This window comes from Gallinula chloropus (assembly GCF_964237585.1).
Source record: "Gallinula chloropus genome assembly, chromosome: 10".
NCBI lineage: Eukaryota > Metazoa > Chordata > Aves > Gruiformes > Rallidae > Gallinula > Gallinula chloropus.
In genome coordinates, this window is record NC_140095.1 from 8976141 (window position 1) to 8992563 (window position 16423).

Genomic DNA, 16423 nt, shown 5'->3' on the forward strand with positions numbered 1-16423 from the left:
GGAAAGTAGCCAGCTACCAGCTTGCTGTTCACAGTGTAAATATGCAATTCTTTACCTTACTTTTGCTCTCCAGCCAAGGAACACAGCACAAGAAGGTTGTACCTTAAGGATTTAACCTGTCTACACACACACAGGTTGGTTTAGTATTTCAACCATGAAGTATAAAGTTTGTGGTCTCCACCAATGGTACGTACAGCATCTGCAACACTCCCTGGGCAGCTCCCTTTCCCCAGGTGTCGGTGAGCCAGGTTTCCTCCAGTGGTCACTGATTTAAACATCCAGAAAGACAGACACGGAGCGGAGAAATCCAGGCTGCTTCTGTGAGGGAAGAATTGAGCCCCCAGTGATGTTATTTTGATCCCAAGAAGCTAGTGGCCGAAGAACAGCTCAGAGACAGGTCTGCGTTTCACAACGACCTCCTCTTCCTCCTCCTCTGTTACCTCGGAGAGGGAAGAATATGAAGGGAAGCCCCCTCTGGTCTTTGGCTTCCTCCTTGGGCCTGTAGTGGCAGCCAGGAGCTTGCTTAAGGACGAGGGCTTCCTTAAACCTTTGGTGAGATCGTAGAAAGCCATGTCATCAGATATGACCCCCAGGAAAGTGCTAGTAGAGCTCAAGATTGAAGCCGCAAGCTTTGTGCTCTTCTTGATGGGCACAGTGGGCTCCGTGCTGTGGGCAAGGCTGGGGTCCCCCAGCAGGCGCCTGACTGCAGAAGAGGTCCCTTCCTTCAAGTACTGGTGTGGCTTCTTCCCGCTGTAGTCCCTCAGGTCAGTCTTGGCATGGTAGCTGTAGACCAGCATGGTGATGACCTTCTCCTGGCCGTGTATGGCAGCCAGGTGCAGCGCCGTGTAGCCGCTGTAGGACCTGGCGTCCACGTTCACACGGACTCCTCCCTTCTCTGCTTGGGTGATGATGTTCTTCATCATGTCACAGTTGCCACTCTTGGCAGCCCAGTGCAGGGCGGTGAAGCCCGAGATGAAGTCCCGCCGGGCTGCCAGGCTGGCGTCGCTCAGCAGCAGCCCGTGGAGCTGCTGGGTCCACTGCCCGCCGGACACCATCACCAGCCACTGGTGCTCGGTCTCCTCCAGGGACATCACTGCCACCTCCTCGCTGGACCGGTGGCTCTTGGGGACCCGCCGCAGGCCCGGTGAGCGGGACCCGGCCTCCTCCTCCAGCTGCGGGGGCGACAAGGGGGATCCCGGCTCCTCAGGCGGCCCCGCGGCCGGGGCGGCAGCGGGGGGCGGCACGCAGCGCACCGGCAGCATGCAGGGCTTGGCTTGCGGCTCCCGCCGGGACCCCGCCGCGCCGGCGGGCAGGGGCACCCCGCCTCCGCCGCCCTGGAAGAGGCCTCGCAGCTCGGCCACGGCCCGCGGCGACGGCAGATCCTGGGGGGGCGGCGGGGAGAGCCGCCCGGTGGGGTCAGGATCGGGGATGGGGTCGAGACTGGGGTCGGGGGTGGGACTGGGCGTGGGATCGCGGAGGAGTTCGGGAACGGGGTCAGGGATGGGGTCGGGGATGAGTTCGGGGACGGGGTCGGGATCAGGGATGAGTTCGGGGTCGGGGGTGGGATCGGGATCGAGGATGGGGTCAGGGGTGTGGTCGGGATCAGGGATGAGTTCGGGGCCGGGGTCAGGGACGGGACCGGCGCCGCCGCCATCGCCCCCGGGCGGCGGTGCGGGACGCAGCTCCCGCCTCAGGACGACGAACTTGGTGCCATCGCGCTCCTTCACCACGGCCACGGCGTTCACCGCCGCCTTGAACCGCTCCCGCCGCTCCGTCCGCGCCGCCGCGTCCCCGCCGGCCTCCAGCAGCGGCCGGAAGGCGCTCAGCAGCTCCGTGTTGCGCACCCGCCCGCCGCGCTCCCGCAGGAAGCCCAGCACGGCCGCCGGGCTGATATCGAGCTCCGCCATCCCGCCGCCACAGGTGGTGCTGGAGCCGCCGCCGGGCCCGCCGGCTCTCCCCGCGGCGTAGGCAGCCCGGGAGCCGGGGACTCGCCGGGGTTCGCAAGCCGGAGGCACCTGCGGCGGCGAGCGCGTCCCTCTCGGCCGCTCCCGTTGAGGTGATCGGGCTGCCCTCCCCGCCCCGCCCGCGCCTCCTCCCTCTGAGGGAGCGGAGCGGCCCCGGCGCCGGTCTCCGCCCGCGGGGCGGTGCTGCGGCGGGACCCGCCCGCTACCTGCTTCGCCTCCGCGGGCGCCGGGGCCGGTGAAGGGGCGGTGGGAGGCCGGCGAAGGCCCGATGAGGGGCCGGTGAGGCGCCGGTCTCGGGCTGGCGTTTCCCTCCGGGCGCTGAGGCGGCGCGTGCCCGGAGTTCCCGCCCGTCGCCTCAGGCCGGGGCACGGCGGCTGGACTGGCCCCTCTCCCGCCCTCTCCCGCCCTCCCGCAGCAGCCCCTCGCCGGTTCGGTTCCGCAGCGAGTCAGCGGCGCAGCTGTAGGGAGGAATCACCCTGCAGAGTCCGGCCTGTCCCTGAGGCACCCCCGGCTCTGTGGGAGCTGCGGACCTTCGGGTCAGCTCCAGTCAGAACTGGTCAAGATGGGTCCCCTGAGACCCGTGCAGCTGCGTGTGGTACCACATAGCTCATCCCACCTGTTCTCTCGACGCCTCTCACCTGTATCGCGCCTGCAACATGGATACGTGTCGATACGTAACCTCTGCGAGCAATGAACTCCTTGCGGCATGCCTGCACGCCGGGAGAGGAGAGGGCTCTTTCTGTGAAGAGAGAACCTGCCTCTGCTGCCAGATCAATTACTTCTGCTTCAGCATTTAACACTTATTATTACTGCTCTCAGTTCCACAGGGGGGAAAGAAAATAAAATCCCAGACAAATGCCTTTCCCCAGGCGCGGGAGTGGGCCTGGAGACCTCCTGGAGGGATGACGTTCAGCCTGCAAACTTGTTTTCTCCTCCGCTGAGTGTTGCAATTGAGATCACTAAATCGATTCCTGGATGACTGAACAGTTTGTCTAGGAAAACAGCAAGAGAGGCTGAGCACAGAGCGAGCAGAGCTGGGGTGGTATGAAGGCAGATGAAAGGAACTGTCTGTACGAGGATGGAGAAGAAAACAGAAAATAGATTCGGGTTTTGTTTTCGCTGCCTTGGAGCATCAGCCTGTGCCAAAGTCTCCATTTTGGAGGCAATCTGAGGCGTGTCAGTCCCCATGCGGTTCATTTCTCTCCCTTCTCGGTGGTGCTGACCTCCCTTCTGCCTCCTCACACCTTTCACTGGTGGTGGAGGAGCCTCTTCCCACAGATCTCTCCAGTCCTCCTCTGGCAGCCTTTCCCCTTCTCTCTCCTCCTCCACGCAGATCTCCCAAAGAGCTTTTTTACTTTATCTCTTGCTAACAAGCTGGCGCTGAGCCAGTCCCTCCAAACCATTCTGCTGCTCTCATGTTCTTCCAGATAACAGCGTGCAATCTTCACGCTGCTCGTAGCGATTCAGCGCTCCTTGGGGTATCGCACACCTCTCATTACCACCTGCACACAACCACCTCACCCTCTGCTGCGACAGCCGGTTGTGCCCCGTGCTCTACTGTGCCAGCCATGCCTTCCACTCACAGCATCGCCACGGCTCTGCCCTGCCTGCCGTGCAGAGCTAATAATGAGCGAGCATCCAGACACTAATCGCTGTGCCTTGCTTACAATGTCGATTTCTTTTTTCTTACTAGAATCCATTGCAGGCATAAGGAAACCTCAGCAGCCTGTGATTTTTGGCATTGCAAACTCCTGCCTGTGCCCCAGGATTACAGTTCTCATCGCAAATGAGGGAGAGGAGGAGGGGAAATAATTCAGAAGAATAGGCTCTTTAACAAACCAGAACATTTTCTTAGGCTCCAGACGTGAAGGGAGAAGTTGTTGCTTGCTTTGGTTCAGGTGTGGCAGGGTATGTCCTCAGGCTCACTGCCATGCTGAGGACTGTGTGTCTCCAGGAGGGTGTTTGAGTGCTTCAGAGAGGTGCTGTGATCCGTCCTTGCACCCATGTATCCTTTGAGACCCTCCAGGGTGCCACCAAATCCCACTCAGTTCATCCCCAGCCCTGCACCTCTCCTGCAGAGGGGCCTCCATGCTCTGAGTCCCCAGGAAGCCTCATCACCCAGCACCCAAGGGAACAGCCTTTGGGTCACCGAGGTCCTGTTGCTTCTCCGGAGTGTTGCATTGGGCTGGTGTCAGGGGAGAGAGGTGGTACTGAGACTGTTCTCCACAGCAGGTCCTGGCACTCCTCGCAGCCTCGGAGCAGAAGGGCACATCCCAGGAGGTCACGGAAGAGAGAGAGAGGATGCCTGCACGTGTGCCTCGTGCCAAGCCCGGCCGGAACTGGCTGCTCTGACGCAAGGAGCTCTTCCCACAGGTAATTTTCCAGCGATGCCTCCAACCGCCTGTCCCACGTGTGCTGTGCTTGGTGGGCAGGCCATGCCCTGTGCCTGTGCTCCTTCTCACACTCTGTCTGTTGGTGGCTGTTAGCTTAGTCCTACACTTCCCCTAATTAAGAAGAAAACAACACCTTTGGCTACCCCTCTGTCCCATTTCCAGACCACAGCATGGGGTGCATCCTGCTTCCCAACCTTCCCTGTATCCGTTGATGCCTTTTGGCTGCCCACCTTTGGGCTGAGTGCCAGGGACCCAACGACCAGATCCCAGTGAGCTCCTCTTCATTTGTTGAGCACTGGTCATATTCTGATCAGATCATGCAGCAGAAACCAAGCTGTTTGAATGAATTTTGTTAGTACAGATAATATAACCTTGCAGCGTTCTGGGTGTTATTGCTCTTCAGTCAGCTGAAATTTCCAGCCTTAAAAAGCAGGAGAAGTTCTTCTTCTGTGTCACCAAAAACCTACAAAGTGAGTATTTCTGTGGGGCTATTTAGGGAATGCTGTGGGCTGCTTCTTAGGAGATTTCAAGCCAAGTGTCTTGATATTTTTAATTTACTGGCTGGGACAAAAACAATGTACAGAAATCCATGATGAAATTAATTTACTAACACTATTTCAAATACAAATAGTGCAGTTTGCTGGTTCTGTGTGATAAGTCATAGAGAGCTGGCCTCTGTTTCAAGCCAAGTGACTGAAGAGAATTGTCTTTCTCATGAAGAACTTCCACAAACTTTCAGACTCTCAGCAGTATGGTGGAGTAAGGGGCACAGAGAGCAGGAGGCAGGTGCTGGCTGTGGGGCTGTAGCTCTTCCCAACACACAGACCCAGGGAATGAAGTCAGGATCAAGCAAAGTGTCTGGTCAGAGCAAAGGTGTTTCTACTGGCACTTCAAAACCAAAGGAGATAGTCTCATAGAATCCCAGACAGGTCTGGGTTGGAAGAGGCCCCAAGGATCACAGAGCTCCAACCCCCTGCCACAGGCAGGGCCACCAACCTCCAGGCCTGGAGCTACACAAGGTTGCCCAGGGCCCCAGCCAACCTGGCCTTGAACACCCCCAGGGACGGGGCACCCACCCCCTCTCTGGGCAGCCTGTTCCAGCCCCTCACCACTCTCTCTGTAAAGAACTTCCCCCTAATATCTCATCTCACCCTTCCCTCCTCCAGCTTCACTCCATCCCCCTTGTCCTGCCAGTCTCTGCCCTTTAACAAGCTGATTCCCCTCCTGTTCCTCTGCTCCCTTCAGGGACAGGAAGGCTGCAATGAGGTCCCCCCACAGCCTTCTCTTCTCCAGGCTGAACCAGCCCAACTCCCTCAGCCTCTCTCCATAGGGGAGCTGCTCCAGCCCTCTGATCATTATTGTGGCCCTCTGGTCCTTCTCCTTCCCCATGATAATCTCAGAGCCATGGGGATGGCAAGGTGCCAGTTTGGAAGCAGCAGGGGAAGGAAAAGGGAATGAGGGAAGATGGTTTCAGCAGGACAGGGCACTGTGCCCTGTGGGAAGGTGAAGCCCCAGTGCCACTGGCTGCGGATGGGATTTGTACCTCAAGGAAAACTCGTTTTCCTCTGCAATGAAACCAGGGATCCCAGAATAAATAGGGTGACAAAGCCCGTGATTTTCCACTTGCTGATATTTTCATCTGAAACAAAGAGCATGCATTGTGAAAGAAAAGAGCTCTTCCTTTGTCCAGGGAGAAATGCAGGAACCTTCCAGAGAGAAACAATTCAGCCAAACTCTGTGGGCAGGGAGGGTTATTTGCAGATAAAAGGCATTTTCTCATAAATGAGCAAGGTTCAGCTGTAACTCAGGGACCTCAGGAACCAGTTGGGACCCTGTTTCAACCATTCAAGGGTGGTTTTCCAGCCCTGTGTTTATTCAGTACTGCTTGTTCCACACAGACACTGCAAGGACCCATCCCAAACATCCTGTTTTTCAGGTGGTGCCTGTGAACTTCATGGGATTCTAGCAGGATGATGCAAACTTGGTTTGAGGAATGGTGTGGAATTCTGTCTGTTAGCATGAGGAGGGAGGAAAATTTGGGGTCTGTTTCCAGCCACCCCATTTACAGTCACCAAGGCTGCTCAGTGTGTGAGGGGGAAAGGGACCTACTGCTGACCCCAGGTGTGGAAGGACAGCACGTGTGTAGAAAGACTTACAGGTGCCATGTATTGTCAGAGTAATCAGTGACAGTTCAGTAAGGTGCTGGGTGGTGCTGCTGCTAAAAGAGTGGCTGTGAAACCATTTGATTTCTAATAATCCCCAAGAGGGCACGTTGTGAGAAATGAATAGTTGCCAATTAGCTGCTTCCTCTGGCCTGTGTTGAACAAGGTGAGGGAGTTCTGCTTACCTGCACCCCCTGCATCTGAAGACGAGAGGTTTATGCAGCCCTGAAAGCCGCTGCTGTCTTCAGAAAGCCTTGTTCATGCTGCTGTATTCGTGTGGCAGGTAGGACGACCGCTGCCCTGGCTGCATGGGAAGTTAAAGGGGCTGTGGCAGCATTTATCTCTGCTTCCATCGCCTGTACCTACAGTTACAACATGATGAAGCAAAGCAGCTCTGGCTGATGTCACCATCAAAGCTGTGCTGCTGCAGTGCCACCGTCTATGCAGTGAGGAACATTTTCCTTCCTCCCCTCAGGACCCGGAGGTTCCAGGGACACATTTGTGCCTCTCCAGTCCTTTGTGTTCTCCGCCCCAGCTCTCTAACTGTAGAAAATTCACAGCTCACCCTGAATTCAGCAGGTACAAATATCCTACAGGGTTTAAAATTCTTGTAGGAGCATCGAGCGCCATAATATACATTTAATTTCTGAGCCATTAGGAATAATTTGCATAACAACTGATGCTTTAGCAGTTAAAGGAGCCACCGGTTCCAATTCTCTCCTCTCGAAGCAGCTTTTGTGCATCTGAAGCTTTTGAAATTCGCAGGGTTCCTCCAGAACTGGCATTATGAAACAGGCTGCTCTTTGAAATAACAAGGTGTTTAAAAATAACTGCGGGCCCTCACCCAGTGCTCTGCTGTCACAGCGCTCTGCCCCGTGCTGGGAGAGGGGACTGGAGCTGCAGCAGGTCTCAGGAGCACAGCTCAGGGCCAGGCCACCGCAGTGCTGCCCCTTGAGCTCCTGCTACCGTCTCAGAATTTCCTGCACACGCCTGACCTGCAGCCCGATGAAACCAGGAGCTCTCTGAGAATCAGCTTTCAGAGCCCTGTGTTCTTACCTTCTGAACTTTACTGGCAGGGAAAAGAGCTCTTAATGAATTCCAGTCAATCGTTCCTCCCAAAGTACTTGGCATGATGGCATTTAAGAATGTGTTAAGCAAGAGTTTTACGTGAGTTTTAAGCAAGTGACCTTCTCCCCACCTCCACTGCCCTGCCAGGAGGGTGCAGAGAGGTGGGTGATGGTCTCTTCAGCCAGGGGACAGGAAAAGGGACAAGGGACAATGGGCTCAAGCTGCCCCAGGGCAGGGTCAATCAGCTGGGAGGGAAAAGTTCTTCCCTGGCAGAGTTGTGGGGCTGTGGCACAGGCTGCCCAGGGAGGGGGCTGAGTCCCCACCCCTGGGTGTGTTTCACAGAGGGGAGATGAGGTGCTCAGGGATATGGTTTAGCACAGGACAGGAATGGTTGGACTTGATCTTAAAGGGCTTTTCCAACCCTGTGACTCTGGAATTCTGTGAATCTGTCATCTTAAATCAAGTCTCCAAGGCTTGCTGGTAGAGTGAAAAAATCCCCAATCCCTACCAACTTTTCATTAACCTTTTAATCTATTTATTTTTGCTTCTTTGTGATATATAAAGGCAACCTGGGAAGGTAACTCTGCCTCTGTAGAAATTATTCTCCTTGTACACCAGAGAGAGGAGAGTTTGGCTTCCCCATTTTCACTGAAGGACCCAGGGAGAAGCAGAGAACCTCCAGGAATCAGCCAAAGGAGCAGGATGGCAAAGTGAGGGTCTGGTCTGCACGAGCATCTCGCTCATGAGATGATAAGTGAATCACAGGCTGAACAAGTTTCATTCCAGCTGTGGGTGGAGGGAGACTCTGGATGTCAAAGACAAGCTGGCCAGCTTCACTCTCCCTGGCAGCTCCAGCACGAGGCAGCGTTATCAAAGAGCTGTGGCTGTGACAGGAAGGAGGGTTTGGGGCTTTTGGTAATTTTTGATGACCCAAGAAAATAAATGAGCAGATGGCATTCAGCAGTGGCCTTTTCAGAGAAATACAGCATCTTTTGCAGCCTATCTTCTTGAGCCAGAACTAATACATGGATTAGCAGTTACTCTGGTTGTAGGCAGCCCAGTCAGGAAGGGCAAAACCCAGCTCTTCTGACCTGCATGAGATCCATCATATTGCAAAAAGCAGATCACTTGGCTAACACCTCTGCAGAAAACACCTTGAAATTGCTTCAGGGGAGAACAAGACCTTCTCCCTAATCACCAGTCCCCCTAAGCACTTGCATTTGATAACCCTTGCTCCCTCCTTTCAATTATCTCCATATCTACTCCTCATACCCTGCTTTATTTCTCCAGCACAGGCACAGTCCCCTTCTGGGATGAATAGAGCTTCCCAGAGCTCCAGCAGCACCGTTGGGGTGGATCCCAAGGAGCCTGGAGAAGAATCAAAGAGGTGGTGATGTAACACAGGCTCTTGCACCCCTGCTGTGACCCAGAAACTCAGCACCCACTGGCACAGCGTGGTCTCTGTTTATACTGCTGTGGGAGCAAGAGACCTTTGCTAAGATCAGAGAGAGCAGGTAAGGGAGAAGATAAAAGTTCCTGTGGGGTGCAGCTCATCAAATGTAATGAAACATAAATTATGTTTTAATTTGGCTGCTGAGGCTTCGTTGTCTTTGAATTCTTCAGTCCTGCTTTAGGGCTCTCCAGGGACTGCGCCTTTGTGGGCGATGAATTCAAGGAACTGGGATGTTGGGGATCTTTCCTTTTCCTTGTCTTGCCAGAAAGTTGCAATTTGGCAAACCTTTAGAAAAATACCTGGAAGCAGGGCCTGAGCACAGTTGCTCAGAGTTTCCTTGTAATTGGGGTGGGGCTTGCAGCTTTAACTGCATCGTAATTAGGTGATGACTGGATTTGTGGCCCTCTGCATGCAGGTTGTTGGAGGTGCTTTAGGAGTAGATAAGAGAGTCTCTGGATTGCTCCAGGTAGGTTCTCTCATCCATTCCCTGGGACATGGTTGTGTTGTGCATCCCCTACCTGGCTTAACTTGAGGAAGTTCAGGCTGTGAGATGATTCTTGAGGGATGATCCTCAGCAGATAAGATGGGGTGACAGTTTCTGGCCCTACCTGTGGAGGGGAGCAGAGCATTAACTCTCAGCTGATACTTGGGGCTATCTTGGCTTCTTCACGCTGTCTCTAGCTGGGAGGGAGTGTGGGGTGGGTGGAGAAGCTGCTGCCCTTTTGCATGGAGAGTAGCTTTTCTCTGGCTCTTGTGTAATGAGCTGCAGGAGGGGTCGTGGTTTAAAATGGTCTGTAGCAGTCGTGGTGTGGGGGAAAAGCATCTGAGCTCTATGCATAAGCTCAGCTCTGAAACTGGCTGTGAAAGGGTGGGGAGTTGGCGAAGGAAAAGGCTGGGGAGAGCTTTGGGCAAAGCCAGGGCAGCGGGCAGGTTAGGGATGCGGGTCTGGTGCGGCGGGGAGCTGCACTGGGGAGGGCGAAGCCCCGGTGAGCTGCTCCGTGCGAGCTGCGCTGCAGCAGAGGGCACCAGAAAGCAAGAGAAGCTTCGCTCTGCGCTGCCAGCCGGTGAAGCGCTGATGCCTCTGCGGGCTGCGAGCGCCGGGGGTGCCTTTGCGGGGGGGAAGGAACGGGGAAGGAAGAATTGAGTCTCCGTTGGGGGCTTTAACCTGCCGTGAGGGCCGGGAGCTCTGGGCGGCCCCGCTCGCACGCGGGGTGCGGGAGCTCCGGGGGGCTCCGAGGCGCGGACGCGGGCTCCGCGTACCTGTGCGCGGCCGGCCCGCCCCCGCGGGGGTGCAGAAGGCGGCTCAGGGCGGGGGGCGATGCCCGGCCCCGACCCCCGCCCGCAGCGGGGGGTGTGCGTGTGTGTGTCTGCGGGGACCGACCCCCGCGCCTTCCCCAGCGCCCCCGCTCCGCTCCCCCTGCGCGGCGGGAGATGGGAGGGGGCCGGGCCGGAGCCAGCCTGAGCCCGGGCCGGCCTCCTGCCTTCCCCGCCGTGGGAGGGGTCGGGCTGCGGGGGCCGGGGCCGCTCCCGCCCCTTCCCGGCCGGTGCCGGCGTCCGTCCCCCGGTCCTCCCGGTCGGGCGGCGCCTGCGGCGGGCGGCGCGGCGGAGGGGAGTTTCCAGGAAGTGGCCATATTGGATCCATTCAGCCGCAGCCACCCGCGGCCGGGCGAGCCGCGCTCCCGCCGCGCCAGCCCCGGCCATGGCCGCCACCGACCTGGAGCGCTTCTCGGTGAGCCGCGGGGTGGGGCCCGGCCCCGCTCCCGTCCGCGCGTCTCCTCGGGTAGATAACTTGGCGGGGGGTTCTACGCCGGAGAGGGGAACGTCCCCGGCCGGTGGTCAGCGGGGATGCCCGCGGGCTCTGTGTGCGCCGCTGCTGCCCCGGCAGCCCGCGGGGCTCCGGCAGCGGGGACGGGGTGGTGTGGGGGGAGTGTGGGGGGTGTGTGTGCGCTCGGCTGCGAGGAGGGACGAAGCCGGTGTCCTCGGCAGGGTGCGGGGACAGCCCTGGCGGGGAGGTCCGGCCCTGCGGGGTGGGCTGGAGGGCACGGCGGCTCGGGGCTCCGAGGCCTCGGAGCGGGCCTGATGCCGGCGGCGCTGGGGGACGCCTCTCCTGACCCCTCCTTGGATGCCCGAGATGCTCGTAAAGGGCACCCGGCGAAGAGGTGCAGAAAGAAATGGGGTGAGACCTTCCTACATCAGCACCGCTTGCACGCCACCGGCACCCAACCCATCTGAAACAGCGAGTAACTCAGCGCTGCGTGCGCGATGCTGAGAGACACAGCGGTTGGAGCGGGGGTAAAACAGCCCTGAGGCTCGCCGGTCCGGGAGCCGCTGCACCGCGGAGCCGGCTGTACCGCAAACATGGAGCGCGACCCGCACCGCCGCCTCCCTGCAGCTCACGCGTTGTGTAACTGCTGTCGGAAGTCAATCGGGCTGAAATCTGTGTCGGCTCCAAACTACTCTTTGTCTGAGGCTTGAGTTTTCCTCCTTGTTGTTGTTGGAAGGCTGTTCCCATGAAATAGCTCAGTGATGCCTCTTGCAGAGCTAAAAATGCTCTGACCGCATTAAATAGGGTGGCTCTCCCAAGTCCAACATCCCTGGTGAGATAGTGCTAAATGAACGGGAACAGCAGTGGTGGTTGTCTGAATTATAGGCATGCCGGTTGAGCACAAACAAGTCCCTGCTACTGTTTTCTCTGTAAACTGCTTTTTGCCAAGAATCTCAAACTCCCCTTTGCCTCCTTGAATCCTGGCCCAAAAGTTTCCAGCTCCGGAATGAATTTGCAAGGCTGTAACTTACTTAAAACTTGCATCAAGGAAAATCCATGGTGGGCTCTTAGTTAAGGAAACAAATGCTCCTAGGCTTGGAGGAGAGAGGATTAAGGCAAAGCCTGGGTGGCAGGGGATGGCAACACAGTAACTGCTCACAGCAACTCTTTCTACGTTTGTATCTTATATAAATACTCTTAATGTTAATTTGGGGTGCCTGGGCAGGGTTTCATAGGTGTTATTTCAAGGACATGAAATATTCCCTAGCCTGGGAGAAAATGGAATTTAATCTGGCATTCTTTGGTGTGGGTGCTTTAATGCTGGGTGTGCTTGCGTCAGCACTCTGTCACTTTATTTTTTTCTCTTTTTTTAAATAAAAGTGGGGTGGAAGAAGTTCCCCAAGGTGGCTTGGCTCTCCTTTGGGCACCGAAGAGAAATGGCTTGGCTCCAACGTGACTTCAGTGCCCAGCTCCATTAGGAGGAGAGCTGTTTGCTTGGTGCAGGGCACTGGGGTGGGTTTCTCTGCAGGGCCAGCACATCTCACTGCCCATCTCTGCCTTCAGGCTCATTTGCCTTTCCCCTGGACCCCCAGACCTGGCAGAAGCAGTGGGAGAGCAACACCTCGTCTCCATTTCTCGCAGGGCAGAGGGCTGTCCCAGCTGCTGTTTCCTTTACCCCCCAACACGTGTCTTGGCTCTGAGGCTGTTCCTCCAGCACTAGCACAGAACCTCATGATTCAGGTGTTCTGGTTGTTGTTCTGCAGGGTTTGGAGCTCTTCTTGGTGCTGGTTCATATCAGCATACCTCAGTTTCCTGAGCATGAAGGCTGGGTGGGAATAGCTCATTACTGCCGAGGAGGAGTGAGAAACTCATTTGTTGTTTTCCAGCTGTTTGTATCTGCAGTGGGAGGTGATGCTGGAAAAGCCCCGGAGGGGGGGTTGTGATACATGATAGGTCGTGCTACTTGGATTGGTGAAGCTGTTTGTAAGTGTCCAGCCGATGTTGACATCCCAGAATGGAGTGACCCTTAGGTTTGGGTAGTGTGTTTTCCAGCCCCCCCCAGATGCATGCTGCCCTTGTACAGTCCTCCAAATCTCCTCTGTCTCCAGCACAATACAGTTCCCTTGAAGTGCTGCTGTTGGAAATGACTGACAAAAGCAAATGAAAGGAAGCTTGCCCATAGAAAGCTGCCTGTAAGGCAGCAGAGTCGTACCAGTGGTGCTCAAGACTGCCTTTGTTTTTGTGAACATAGCACTGTGAGAGGGATTGGCTTCAGCCCTTGGAGACTGAAGTTTTCCACTGATCTGCCACGAGGTTGTGGCTGCTGTGTTCAGGGCTTGGTCTGCAGGTATGGCTGCTAGATACCCAAGGCCAGCTCTCTTTGTTATAGGTACCACCAGAGTGGCCAGAAAGCTGTTAAAGTTTGGCTCAATTATGAAATGCTTTAATTTGCCATCAAAGTTTGGAGCTTCTCCACTGCCTGTTCTGGCCAGTGCTGAGTTAGCGCAGGCGATGACTGTGCTGGAGCAGACGCCAGCAGTAGCAGCAAGGAATCCTTGCCCTGAGTGGGAAACACCCTGGCCACCACGTGCAAACAGAAGCCAGAAAGCTGGTGAGGTACATCAGGGGAAGGTAGAAAGGCTGGAGAAGTGACTGAAAATGCCTAGGAGAATAGATGGGATGTGATGTGAGAACGAGCCTGTAAGAAGGTTTTGCTTTTGAGAAGCTCTTGCAAAGCCCCAAATCCATTGCTTCCTCTCTTTTTAAATAAACCTCATCCACCTTTCAAAATTCTGTTGCTTAACCATCTGCATCAACCCCTTGACTGGCTGGGAGGTGCAGAGGCAGTTGCTCAGGCTCCAAACTAAGCAGCCCCACGATCTGACGTGTGCATGTGAGGAGGAGCAGGTGGCCTCAGCCTTATTAGGACTGGGCTGAGGTAAGAATTTCATGTTATATTGTAAACTCTGAAAAATATAGTGGCCATTTGTGTTGTGTTCATACTCTGTGTGTGGGGAAGAGGTTGGTGAGCAGTGGTGCCCAGCAAAGAGAGCGCTGGGTGTGTGCACATGGCTGTGAGAGCTGCAGTTGTGGGGTGGCTGTCTGTGTGTCCTGAGAAGATGTCCCCTCATGTTAGTGACTGGCAGCTGGGCTTTACTATGAATTAATGCTCCTTAGATCATCTTGCCAGGAAAAACCCACCACTTCCTACAGAGGAAAGCTTAACAACGACTTCCTGGCTGGAAAGAGACAATGGGTTGTGGGTTTTCTTGTCACGGGGAGCTGCTGTGTGTGGGTCTGGCCAGTTCAGCACCTTCATGTGTTACCTGTTTCCACACCCCTGCCTTCTTGTGGCCTGCTCCTGAGACCCTGAGAGGAGAGGGACCTTTGAACAGTGCCTGTTCCTGCCACAACTGTTTGGGTTGAGATAAACTTCAGGTGCTGCTGCTGTGTTCTGTTAGCTCATGGTTTCTCCTATTGACTGCCCAGCCTTTGTCCCTCACAGTCCCGTGGGAAGGGGCCGGTGTTACACCACCGTGTGTGAAAGGTGGGCATGAGGAGTGGGCTGAGAAATAGCTCTGTGTTCCATGGCGAGGGCAGAGCAGCTGCCAGAAGTTTTATCACTGCAGGTCTTACATTTTCTTTTAATCAAATTCTCAAGGAAGGCCTTTCCATGGCTCAATTCCAGCAGGAACAGGTTGGTTTGGATTTGCCCCTTCCCTCTGCCCTGTTTGTTTGGGGTATTTTTTCCCCCAGCTAGCAGCACCATTTGGAAGTTCCAGGGTTAAATTTCCTTGTCTGTTTTTGTCGTTGAATTATTTTACCTTTAGCCTGGAAAAACTCAAGCCATTCCCCCATGCAGCGTGGAACAGAAGTGACAGATTTTTCTCCAAGCTGGTAACATGCACCAGGAAGCGGGCCCAGCGGGAGCAGCCCTCTCCCTCCCTGCCCTGGCCAGCTCTTCTGCCTGTAGCTTATGCTTTTTTTGGGAAGGAGGGACGGGGGAAGTGGCCTTCTACCGGAGGAGACAAATTGGTGGTTGCCTCTCCGAGCCCCGCAGCCTCTCCCTGGGAGGCTCGCCTGCGCTCGTACAGAAAGCCAGCGCTGACTCTCAGCCACAGGAGCAATGAGCTCAACCACAGCTCATCACAGTTAAACACTCCTCCTGCATGTCTGTGCTGGGAACAAACGGTGCCCAGAAAAAGAGGATTTTTAAAAGGATTTTCTTCTATTTTTTTTGAAATTTTTATCCTCCTTCCCCACTGTGGTGCTGTGGGTGAATCCGGAGCGTCTCTTCCTCTTTGCAGCAGAGATGCAACATGTTGTTCTGCGTGGGAGCTCCAAAGCTGCTCTTAACTGCTCGTAATCACAGCGAGCGCTGAGGCGGTGGGTGGAAGGACGTGAGCTGGCAAACGCTGGAGCCGTGTGTGCCCTCTGCATCGACAGAACAAATGAAAGCCTGAAGAATAACTCTCTTTCAGGAGGCCGGCACGGTGTCAGGGCTCGCTGTCAGCGCTGTGGTGGCAGCTGTCAGCCAGTCTCCAGCGTTGCTGGAAGGCCAAAAGCTCCCTAAATATTATCTTCTGTAGCAGAATACCAGTGCTGTCACCAGCTGCAGGGAGAGGCGCAGCCCTGTCTCCGAGTGCCCCCGCTGTCCCCAGTCCTGTCGGCTCGAGGCACCACCGTGCAAACGAAGCGCTCCGGGGACACGGGGCTGTTTTTCTGTCTGTGGGAGTGATGGTCACGCTTGTTTCCTTGTGTTCCCGTGGCTCAGAGCTTGGGAGGGGAAGAAACAGCATGATGCTGAATCGGCTTTTCCTGGGTTGTGCAATTAAGAGGAGGAATTTTGGAGGCCGTGGGACTGGAGGGAGTCGTGCAGGGCGTGGGCACGCTGTTTGCACCCTGCCTGCGTGGGGCAGGCACACATCTCTGGGATTAGCTTTGATTATTCAGAGTATGTGTGGGGCATACTTCAGGCTGGGGATGGGAGAAGCTGCCCTGCTTGTTTTGGATTAGCTGCCACCCTTAGAAATCATGATGTCCTGTCCCATATTCATGCTCATTTGCATGCAGCCTGCTTGTTTCTCCCCTTCTCTGCTTCTGTGTAGCTGCAGCAAGCTCTGGGTTTATACCTGAAGCTTTGCATTTGAATTCATGGTTTGTAAAAGCATCAGATGGGGACGAGAGCCTTGTCTCTGCTCCCAGAACAGAAATCCTGAAGGTGCTGCTTCTCCTCAGTCCCAGCCATGTGCTTTCCATCCAAAGCCTCTTCTCTGGCGGAAACGACTGCATTTGCCTCTGGCTTACGGCATTTGGATGCAAAAAGTGGAGGCAGGCAGGGAATCAGCACCCTCCAAAATGGGGTGACGGTGGAGATTTTCCAAGGGTGGAGGGCAAACGGTGTCAGGGAAAGCAGCAGGCTTCCTGGATGCATCCCTAGTCGCTGCTCTCGGCTTGAGGGCTGACCACGGCCCATGGGGTCAGCGTTTTGGAGCCACCACTTTGTTTAGACGTTCAGATTCCTTTGTGAAGCCAAAAAGGGTCCGTCTCCCACACACATGAAATTCCAGAGATGTCAGGCAGCCAGAGAGAAGTTCCCATGGAGCACACTGCCTTGG

The 16423-nt window shown here is 55.7% G+C and overlaps 2 protein-coding genes across 3 annotated transcripts in view; one reads left to right on the plus strand and one right to left on the minus strand.

Annotated features, from left to right (window-relative positions):
• Positions 1 to 368: 368 nt before the first annotated feature.
• On the minus strand, positions 369 to 1907 carry SOWAHA (sosondowah ankyrin repeat domain family member A; the record flags this gene model as incomplete). The annotated part of the gene is made up of 2 exons (XM_084268937.1): positions 369 to 1424; positions 1635 to 1907. The coding sequence occupies 2 exons, from the start codon at positions 1905 to 1907 to the stop codon at positions 369 to 371; spliced, it is 1329 nt and encodes a 442-aa protein (XP_084125063.1).
• An 8832-nt stretch (positions 1908 to 10739) lies between these two features.
• The window catches only part of SEPTIN8 (septin 8), a gene marked incomplete at both ends in the record, with an annotated part of 37605 nt that continues 31921 nt past the window's right edge, over positions 10740 to 16423 (plus strand). For both annotated transcript variants that reach the window (XM_084268486.1, XM_084268487.1), the window contains one exon: positions 10740 to 10769. In XM_084268486.1, the coding sequence (XP_084124612.1) occupies positions 10740 to 10769 (30 nt within the window). The remainder of the gene's footprint in view (positions 10770 to 16423) is intronic.